The sequence below is a fragment of the Dipteris shenzhenensis genome, chromosome 32, assembly GCF_047967505.1.
Source record: "Dipteris shenzhenensis isolate YYH24624 ecotype China chromosome 32, Dip_SZ_1.0, whole genome shotgun sequence".
NCBI classification, from domain to species: Eukaryota; Viridiplantae; Streptophyta; class Polypodiopsida; order Gleicheniales; family Dipteridaceae; genus Dipteris; species Dipteris shenzhenensis.
The window spans coordinates 12,613,436-12,624,739 of record NC_141627.1 but is presented as its reverse complement, the minus strand read 5'-3'; the positions used below and the strand labels follow the sequence as shown (position 1 = coordinate 12,624,739).

Sequence of the window (11,304 nt, the reverse complement as noted above, 5' to 3'; positions counted from 1 at the left end):
CGGCTATGGAGGCTGCTCATCAGAAGCAACTAAACGGAGGCAAATCTAGATTCAGCTAGAAGACCATTATCCTCGATTTTGGCCTGGTAATCCATGCCTAACTCTTGGAAGATCATGCTCTAAGACTATTAGAAACCAGAGCTATGCCAATGGTTAATGAAATGACTGAGATTTTCATGGCAACAAAAGCCATCAAAAATAGCCTAACTCTTGGAAGATCATGCTCTAAGACTATTAGAAACGAGAGCTATGCCAATAGTTAATGAAATGACTGAGATTTTCATGGCAACAAAAGCCATAAAAAATAGTGTCACTTTCAGGTGTGTTTTTTGATATTCATTCATGCAAGAACCAAGTTACGAACAAGGCACAACATCTACTTCACTGCCTTCCATATCCATTCCGCTTACAAATCGCTGTACAACTCAGGCAGATCGATTCTTCTTCCCGCCTCCTCAATATAATCCAGCAACTTCTTCCTCCCGCCTCCTCAATATATTACCTTCTGCTTGTGTATCACGACCGGCTCAGGCAACGTTTGCTTCGGATTCGCAACAACCCGATTGGTTATCGTTGAACCCACAATCACGGCCTTTTGCGCGGGGTGCAGGTTGAGTAAGCAGGGAATGCGGGGTGCCCGCACGGAGCCTTTTGGATGTGGGTTTGCGAAAGAGGCGCTCTAGAGAGGCGAAGGCGTAGAGAAGACTATCGTTATTGTGGCCTGTGTCATTCCGGCGAAGAGCGAAGAGAGAGGACAAGTGGCAAGCTGACATTGATTCGTGATTGCACTGCGGATACAGAAATATGATACAAGAAAGAGAGAGCCGGCAAATGCAGCTTTAAGTTTATGATGGCGTCTACGCGTGAGACGTAGTATGGTCTTAATAGTAGATTCGAGGACTACGAGGCAGCTCCCACAGCTGCTTTTCCCTCGTCCCTGGAACCTTTGTTCAGGTAAAGCTGTTTGCAAGCCTGGTAGAAACTTCAAGGTCTTTTCGTGGCTTCAATTCGATAGGAGTGATCATGATCATTGAATAATGAGAGTGTGGCGAGAAGGTTTTATGCAGGATGGTAAGCAACGGTCTTGCAACGGAACAAGGGATTACCTGCAGCCATAACTCATCTGAGTTCTGGTCTTCTTAACCTGAATATGCTATGGCGACCGAACAAGAGTAAACTGGACGGGAACAGATAGCACTTGAGTATGCACGAAGATTACTAGTAATGCGAAATTCAGTTAGCATACCATAACATTGGCACTGACTCCCCCCCCTAAACATATCGCGTGTGCAATAGGTGAGGGGGGCTGACTGCAGCCAGGATAAATGTGGCACTAAAAAAGGCCAGTTGCAACACTTGCAACGACCGTTGCCAATCATGCACCAACTAGGCTTCATCATGGAGCACCCTGGTTAATTAGCACCGGGAAGTACACTTGTGTTTATATGTCATAACTGTTACATGATATGGATACTTACTTATAATGGTACTTGTAGAGCATCTCCTGGCTATGGAAAGCTCTAAAGCATGCTGACCATGCAAACATTGTCATGATGCTGATGACTGTCTCTAAGGCTCTCTGCTTTCAAGATGCAAACATTGTCATCATGATGATGATTACGGGGACCCACCAAACTATGCTTAAAGGGCCCTAAGGATTCTAAACTAACCTTGCCAGGACAATTACATCGGCAGTAAAACGTTATATGCTCGTTCTTGTATACATAGACTTTAATTTCGAGCTCAAAGGTTAGAATTAACTATTTTGCTAAGATTGTATGGCTCAATTGGTAAATGAGACGTCCGGTTTTTGATAAAGACGGAACTGGATCCTAGTGATTGCAGGTTTGCCAAGACATATATACTCGACATTAGGAAACCATCATTCTTGTATAACTACTTTCCAGCTCAGAATTGAGCTAAATGGTAAAGGGATTTTTGCAGCTCAACGAGACATCAAGTAAGGACTATATTAAACAGAAGTCTTAGCGGTTAATGAGATACCAAGTACAAATAGGGGTGCTATGAGCCATATGCTAAAAACCCCGCAGCACTCTTTGGTAAGGATCCTCTTGATTCGGCAGTCTGTTCTCTTTCCACTTCACACTTTTGTATCATCATACATGCGTGCATCTTCATCCTCAATAACCTCATTTGTGGCTCTGTTTACTCTTACTGTGCATATATTATTGCTGCTGCTTAGCCATGATGACCTTCATCTTGCCTTTTTTCCTGGCAGGCTGCCAATGGTCAATTATGCCCTGCCTTAGTGACGCAGAGACACCTAGTCTGCAGCATAAATGTCAAGGCGGTGTTTTTTTTACTGCTGTCCTGGCCTACAGCCCTACGCAAACTCCAAAGCACATGGAGCCCTATCCAAAAGCTGTGAATGCCTGGAAGGTAGCATCTTATAAATTGGGAAGTTGCACTCACTATTCCATTCTTGCTGCATCCTTTTTTGTTCAGCTTTGAGAATTTCCATCAGCATGTGTTCACCATTGTGGAAACATTAACAAAATGTCAGAGAATATAAGTGTCATGTGCACGGATTGGTATCCGACGTGTATTGGGTACACAAGACTAGCTCAGGTAGCCTGGGGAGGCTTAGAGCTAGGCAGGCTTGATTCTTGGGTTGAGTGGCAAGGGTACGAAACAGTTAGAGGTCTTCGCTATTTTTGGCGCTTGGGGCCCAAGTCTATATAAGGGGCCCAAAGGTTCAGTTCTTAGGGAGAGCCGATGGGAGCAAGTTTCGTTCCCAGATGCTAGGTCTGATCCTGGATTGAGTCGCGAACGCGCGCTTGCATCATAGCGTAGCCCAAGGCCCAGCAGCAGATCCCAGGCTTCACAGCACCACCTGGTGGTATGGGACACCAGGCTGGTTAGGATCTGGTTGGGAGTTCGTGCCAGTAGCTCAGCTCGTGGCTTGGAGGGGACATCTCCTGATTCGGGATCACGGCTCGTAGATGTCATGGTTGGGTGGTGAGCAGCCTGCTCAGTTTCCTCACGTTGGTGTGTTCTTGTGTTTGCTTGCAGATCAGAGGTTTCAAGAGTGCTGGGGTCGTGTCAGTTGGTATCAGAGCCAACTCCTGAGGTAGGAACTTGTGTTCCAAGAATTTTGGACGATTTTTTTTCTCCAGGTATGCCCTAATTTCGAAATTCATGTTCATTACCCTGCAAGTGCTTGTTTGGTTCATCGGTTTTGGGAAGTGGTTAAGATTAGGGGAAGAAGGTAGGAGAAAGCAGAGGGTGAGTGAATTCGAAGTTGAACTGAGGTGTTAGGTAAGAGAGAGAACGAGGTGTAGCTTGGAGGGCCAGAGAACGATTGCAGGGGAGAGCGATTGTAGGTGAGAAGCGCTCATAGGAGTGAAGATGTGGGCTGATCATTGGTAAGCGATGGGCTGAGGCGGAGCTTCAGTTGCACCTAGGTATGATCGGACTGAGCAGAGACCCGGAGTGCGCCAAAGGCTGGAGCAGTTCGTTAGAGCAGTTCGCAGCCAAGGGGTGAGTCGTGGGGTGCGCCATGGGTGGGAGCAGGTCGCAGGCAAGGCTGTGCTAATTTGGGGGGGTCTGGATGCTAAAAAAAGCACCACCCCTCCAACTTAGGAGGGTGGGCTTTTTTGCTAAAAAAAGTGCCACCCCTCCAACTTAGGAGGGTGAGCTTTTTTGCTAAAAAAAAGCGCCACCCCTCCAACTTAGGAGGGTGGGTTTTTTTTTTGACAGCTGAACTCTCTAAGAGTTGCGCCCACCTATTCTAGAGCATAGCGCAGCAGCAGCTCCTCGCCTTATCATGACCCGTGTGCAAGTCTCTACCCCTTTACACCCCTCTTGACGATTCCACTCTCAGGTACCGCCTGCTGCAGATTTCAGTGCAGGGCAGCAAGGAGCTCGGCTCCTGGATTGTTGACAGCCTCTGCCAGCCCCTTCTTCTTTCGACCAGCCAGCTTCTCTCTCTCATCCCCCTCTGTTTCGTCAGATTTTCTCTCTGTTCCAGTCTCCTAGTTTCGAGCCCACCTGTTCCTTCTCTTCTCTCAGCCTATTTTCTTCATCAGATTCGATTCAGTTATGGCTGATTCTGTAGACCCTGAGCTTGTGATGGGAGACCAGGATATGAACTACCATGCGGAGGATGACCAGGGTCTCTACGATGATCTGATTACGAAAAATGCCTTCAGTGAACTCACCACTGCTCTTGATGGAAAGTTTGAGCAAGTTAACACGAATCAGGTTGACACAGCAACTCCAAGGGATTCAAACTACACTCACACTTTTGACTAGCACTGTTGAGACGCTCACGCATGTGGATGCCATGGCTTCAGTGTTAGGTCCGAACATCACTCCATATCCTTTTCCTGGAGACCAGAAGTCTGGTACCAAGGAGGTTGTTGACACTTGGTTGCACAAGTGGCAAGTACACTTCCAGTTCCACCCTTACCCAGATGACAAGAAAATACAGCTTGCAGCCGGGTTTATGTGAGGAAAGGCTTTATTGTGGTGGAAGGAACTCCAACCCAAGCCTGCAACATGGATAGAATTCGAAGGGGTCTTCAGGAAAGAGTTTCTGAAGGAGGAGGAAGATTACGATATCGTAGGCAAGCTCAAAGCCCTCGATATGTCCAAGCTGAATTTGACTTTTGAGGTTTATCTTCAGAGGTTTCGGGATTTGCAGACCAGAGCTACAAAGATGGATCCAATGACCTTGTTAGGTTTCTTTGTGGATGGTTTGCCTGACTCCTACAAGTTACAGATCAAGAATAATAAGTGTACCACATTGCAAGAGGCCATGAATTACGCGTACATTTATGATGATACTATGGCCAGCGCAAAGGGAAGCACAGTTGCCGACACGGGTGGGAAGAACAAGAGGAAGTTCTTCGAGTCTACCACTGGTACCGGGGAGTCGAAGTCTATAGACAACGCCTCCAAACATTTGACTCAGGCGAAGAATGGTCGTGCCCGTTTCCTTTGCACTTTGAAGCTAAAGAAAGAGGGACGTTGCTTCATCTGCGAGGAGCGGGGCCACACTAGGAATGATTGTCCTCAGCGCAAGAACCAGAAGCAAGTGCCGGGACCGAAGCTCCAGGCGGGTACGGGTACCAAAGCTAAGGGAGCTAATTAAGTTTCGATGACATGTATTTCTGTAAATGTCATTACCTGCCCACTTTCTTGTAATTGCACTTTTAATACTTCGTTATTTGGTTCCCATGATCTTTTTTGAGTTTATGGGGAAGTTAGGGACCAAAGAGTTCACATTCTTTTTGACCCGGGCAGCTCTCACAACTTTGTTAATTACAAACTTGTGCAGAAGATGGGGCTGTCCACAATACCTAGTGGGAAGCAGTTTTGGGATCGCAAGATTGAAGCGCTTTCTATCCGGATTCAAGAATACACAGCGGCTCTTACTTGCTATGTCATGCACTTGGAGCATGTGGACTTGTTAATCGGAATAGAGTGGTTTAAAACCCACAATATTCGGATTGGATGGAAGGAACATACTCTTTCTTTTTTAGATAAGGACACCCAATTTTGCATTCAGTGTGATAATATTCCCTCTTCTCAGGGACCTATTGTATCTGCGATGCAACTTCGGAATATATTAAACACTTCTCATTATGATGTCTATCAGTGTGTTTTGATTCCGCTTTCTTCATTTGTTGTCTTTGTTAATAACAAGAATGATCTAAGTGTGTTTAAACACCGTGAATTGAGAACGTTGTTAGATGATTTCATGGATATATTCCCTGCTCAACTGCTGGAAGGTTTACCTCCAGAACGAGTAGTAGACCATCGCATAGATTTCGTACCTGGGGCTCAACCTATTGAAAGGTCGTGGACACAGGTCTACCTAGCCGATCTCTTGGAATGATGCATTGAACAAGGCTTTTAAAACCTTAAAGTTAGCTATCAAGGAAGCACCTGTTCTTGCATTACCCGATCCTACCCGGCCTTATGTTTTAGAGGCCGATGCGAGTGATTTTGCGATTGGGGCAGCTTTATTCCAAGAGGGCAGACTTGTAGCTTTTGAGAGTAAGAAGCTAGACAACATCCAATATCGTTGGCTCACACTAGAAAAAGAACTCTATGCAGTCGTGTATGCCCTGAAGGTTTGGAGACACTACTTGTATGGTTCGAAGTTTCTTGTATTGATCGATCATCAGTCAATCAAGTATGTGTGTGATGGGTCTGAATTGAGCGGACGGAAAGCTAGATGGGCAGAATTAATGCAAGATTTTGATTTTGAAATATGTTATTGGAAAGGTTCGTTGAATAGTGTGGCGGATGCCTTAAGTCGAGTCAAGTTTGTAAATGCTATGTCATTTACGGAAATATCCTTAGACCTTTTTCAATCCTTGAGAGGGCTTTGTGCAACTGATAGTCATTTCAGTTCTTATTGGCAGAAAGTCCAGGATGGGAGCTCCATGGTTGACCAAGACTCAAGGATTGTGCCCCCTACGGTACAGGCGGCGGGAGGTCAGTGGATGATTAGGAATGGCTTGCTGTTCCGGAATGGAAAGATTTGTGTGCCAGATGTTCTGGAACTTCGATCCAAGATTCTCTGGGAGTGTCATGATGCTCCTAGTGCTGGACATCCGGGTATACATCGGACTCTATCTCTTGTGAAGCATACCTTTTATTGGCCTAAAATGCGTGCATTTATTGAAAACTATGTGGTAGGTTGTCGGGTTTGTCAGGTTACTAAGGCAGAACGCCTTAGAAGTGCAGGTTTATTACAGCCATTATAAATTCCAGGTAATAAATGGGAAAGTATTCCCATGGATTTTATTACTGGTTTGCCTCGAACGCGCAAGGGTCATGACTCCATTTGGGTCATAGTCGATCGCTTGACAAAAATGGCTCGATTCTTACCTACTAGAACAACTATTCCAGCTGTTCAGCTGGTTCACGAGTTTGTGGACCACTTGTTTAAGCTTTATGGTTTGCCCTTTGACATAGTCAAGTAACTTTTGGACACTTGTTTTTGAGAAGTTAGAAACTACTCTAAGTATGAGTTCCTCAGATCATGCACAATTCGATGGTAGTACAGAGAAGGTCAACCAATTGGTTGAAGATATGCTTTGGGCATATGTTTCTAAGAGATAGTCTTGATGGGAAGATTATCCACCTATGATAGAATTTGCTTACAACAGTGCAAAGCATTCGAGTACTAGTTATAGTCCTTTTATGCTTATGTACGGGTTTCAACCTAAGTCACCAGTTATGGTTGGGTTAAAGGGAATCCAAAATGATGCTGCAAAGACCTTCTTGCTAGACATGCAGGAAATGTTACCGTTTGCCAAGGAGTCTATTAGAAGTGCCCAAGATTGGGACAGATTTATGCTAATAGACATCGTTCACCTAGAGAGTTCTCTGAAGGAACGACGGTATCTTTGCGAATTCCCAAGGAATCCAAGAGCCTAAGTACTGGTTTGGTTCCGAAGTTATTCCTTAGATATTGCGGTCCGTTCAAGGTTATTAAAAGAATTGGACCAGTTGCATATTGACTAGAATTGCCTCCTGATGTTAAAGTACATCCAGTATTTCATGTCAGTAGGCTGAAAGAAGTATTGGGTACGGATGATCAACTTGTTTCTCCTCAAGAATACAGATTTGACTTTTATTCCACACGAACCTGAGTGTATTCTTGAATTTCGTGAAAGACAGATTCGTAGTCAAACTATGACAGAATACAAGATCAAGTGGAAGGATCGTGTTGAGGAGAATGCAACATGGGAGACATTACAGAACCTCCAGAAGACATTCCCGGGTTTTTTAGCGAACTTAGGAGTGAGTTCTTAGAGGAGGGGAAGTATGTCATGTGCACGGATTGGCATCCGGGGTGTACTGGGTACACAAGACTAGCTCAGGTGGCCTGGGGAGGCTTAGAGCTAGGCAGGCTTGATTCTCGGGTTGAGTGGCAAGGGTACGAACCCGTTAGAGGTCTTCGCTATTTTTGGAGCGTGGGGCTCGAGTCTATATAAGGGGGCCAGAGGTTCAGTTTTCAGGGAGAGCCAATGGGAGCAAGTTTCGTTTCCAGGTGCTAGGTCTGATCCTGGATTGAGTCGCAGACACGGGCCTGCATCATAGCGTAGCCCAAGGCCCAGCAGCAGATCCCAGGCTTCACAACGCCACCTGGTGGTATGGGACACCAGGCTGGTTAGGATCTGGTTGGGAGCTCGTGCCAGTAGCTCAGCTCGTGGCTCAGAGGGGACATCTCCTGATTCGGGATCAGCACCTCCCGGAAATACCACCTTTATAGTATCCGGGTAACTTTGTAAGCATGCTCCCCTCGGTTGAACCCTAGCTCATTATGTTTCACCTTTGGATGAGGACGACCATCTCTGTCAGTGGTATTGGACTTGTCTTCAGGCCGTAAGACTGAGCAGAACACATGCCATCCTCCAGCACAAAGTCAACATCTGTGCATCATTCCTTGATGTTTGCCATGAACAGCATCACCCTGAGTTGTTCTATCAGGATCTGAAGAGCTTTCTATATACATGTATGCACATGGAGTGAACTTTTGTCTTACATAAAGTTTTGTGATCTCGGGGGAAGTCTTTCACTGCTGGGATTTGGCTCTGGCAGGCAAGTAAAGACATTGTATCTGGAGCTTGTGTGGTATAGATGCATGATCTTATATTCTCTGACATGATCTTATATCAGAGCCCAGCTGTCAATCAGGGATAGCCTTGGTTTCTGAGTCAAGCTTGTGAGTTGGAGCCCAATAGATCGGCAACAAGACCTTCTCCGAAATGAAGGGCGGTGTCCTTGCCGAGAAGGAAAGATGACGGGACTCTTCCTACAGCCAAAAAAGGCTTTTACAATGACGCATGGACATGTGCTAAAGACTGCAGGAAGACGAAGGTTGACCAAGCAAAGGAGGACCAGCCAAACACACCAGAATCTGACACACATCTGCCAATGTAGATATAGAAAGCAAGTACAAAACCTACCAATACATGCCAACACCTGCAGTATACAATTGCTAAGGTCGGGCACCAAAATTGGGTTCTATATGCTGTACCAACTGTGTAAGAAATCCTAGATTTACTATATTTAGAACTGTGCTAAGGAACAGAAAAGAGACTGAGATAGCTGAGAGCAAAGGAATAATGATATTGCTTGAATATCTGCAGGGTGGATGTGATTGTGTCATCCATACAATTTGGCCTCTGTGAAGGGTGTGACCCTTGATGAGAGGGTACATTACAATAGGAATGTCTCTTGTGAAGGGTTGTGCCTCATTAGGAAATGTCCCGTCGAAAGGGCAAGTGTCCCGTCGAAAGGGCATACCCGACGATCCGGAAAGGTCCATAGTATCTTGGTCGCAACTTAGGAAACACAGACTTAACCGTCTTATAGCGATGTGGGGCTACAAATAATAGCACCATGTCACCAGTGTTAAATTCCAGGTGACGTCTATGTTTGTTGGCAGACCGTTGATACCGCTCTTGCGCTTTTCGCATATGATCCCTGACTTGCAGTAAAATGTCTTGCATTTCTTGAACCAGTTGATCAGCTAGGGCCACTTGATGTTGAAGTACAAAATTTGTTGGTACAATCGGAGTGTGTCTATAAGCTGCTTGGAATGGAGTCATGCTGATGGCACTATGGAAAGAGTTATTATAAGCAAACTCGAGGAGTGGTAGATACTCTTCCCAGGCTGCGAGGCGTGACTGAACATGATGTCGAAGCATTTCTTCCAGAACTTGGTTGACTCTTTTAGTCTGTCCATTTGATTCTGGGTGGTAAGCTGAACTGAACAGTAGAGTAGTCCCCAAAGATTCGAACATGGAAATCCAAAAGTGACTGGTAAACTTAGGATCTCTGTCGGATATGATATTCTTGGGTAATCCATGGTGTCGGAAGATGTGTTGTATAAAGAGTTTGGCTATGTCCAGGGCCTGTGCACTGCTTTTGCAAGCAACAAAGTGTGCCAATTTGGACAAGCGATCAACAATTACCATAATTTGAGTGTTACCTCGGGAAGATCGTGGTAGTGTTGTAATAAAATCCATGGAAATACTTTCCCACCTTTCAGTTGGAACTGGAAGAGGCTGAAGAAGTCCTGTTGGAAGTCGTCGACTTGCTTTCATTTGTTGACAGGATAAGCAAGATGTAACCATGTTGATGACATCTCTTTTCATCTGAGGCCAGTAGTATGTTGCACTGAGTAACCGATAAGTCTTATTGATGCCTGGATGGGCAGCATAAGGAACTACATGATGCTCTTTTAACAAAAGACGTTGAACATCTTTGTCATGTGGTACACAGACGCGATCTTGATAATACAGAAGGTCGTCCGTATAAGAATAGGATGAGAAAATCTTTTGTTCGGAAGTCGAAGGTTGATCTTTGGAAAGAACCTGTACTGCGGTGCCGAAGTCTTTATCATTGAAATACTTTCCTTTGAATGAATTCGGAACATCCACAGATAATGTAGAGATTACCATGGCTGATGCTAGAGGTAACCTGCTGAGAGCATCTGCAACTACATTGCGTAGTCCTGGTATGTACTCAATGGTCATGTGAAAGTTGGCCAAAAACTCAACCCAGCGTGCTTGTCGAGCGTTCATGACTGGCTGAGTAAAGATGTACTTTAGAGAGTGGTGGTCTGTTTTGACCACAGAGTCGGCACCCATGAGATAATGTTTCCAAGAGCGATAAGCATGTACAACAGCAAGAAACTCCTTATCATAGACTGGATATCGTGTTTGGATATCAGAATGTTTATGGCTGTCAAAAGCAATAACTCGGCCTTCTTGCATCAAGACTGCTCCAGTAGCGATGTCGGAAGCGTCGGTCATGACCTCAAACGGAAGGTTTGGGTCAGCAATAGCCATAACTGGTGTGGTAGTGAGTGCTTGCTTGAGTTGGTGGAAACTATGCTCTGTTTCGGGAAGCCATTGAAAAATTGATGTGCTTTTCAATAATTCGGACATAGGAGCTGCGATTTCGAAAAACTGATAGACCTGTATGGTAAAAGTTTGCCAATCCGAGAAAAGAGCGGACATCATGAACATTCTTAGGAGTAGGCCAGTTTCGGATTACCTCGACCTTCTTGGGATCCACAGAGATACCTTGAGCTGAAATAACATGTCCCAAATATTCGAGTTGGGTCTTGAAGAACTCACTCTTCTCAATGTTGATGTAGAGAGAATTTGCACGGAGAACTTCAAAAACTTGGTGAAGATGTTGTTTGTGCTCATGTAGGGATTTGCTGAAAACGAGGATGTCATCGAGGTAAACGATGACGAACTTATCGAGGAAAGGCCTGAAGATGTCGTTCATTAATGTCATGAATGT

The 11,304-nt window shown here is 45.2% G+C and overlaps 1 protein-coding gene across 1 annotated transcript in view; it reads left to right on the top strand.

The window, feature by feature from the left end:
• Positions 1-379: 379 nt before the first annotated feature.
• The window catches only part of LOC147880315 (uncharacterized), a 64,957-nt gene continuing 54,032 nt past the window's right edge, over positions 380-11,304 (top strand). Inside the window, exon 1 of the mRNA XM_087371138.1 lies at positions 380-954. Within this exon, the coding sequence (XP_087227264.1) occupies positions 876-954 (79 nt within the window). The 5' untranslated portion in view covers positions 380-875. The remainder of the gene's footprint in view (positions 955-11,304) is intronic.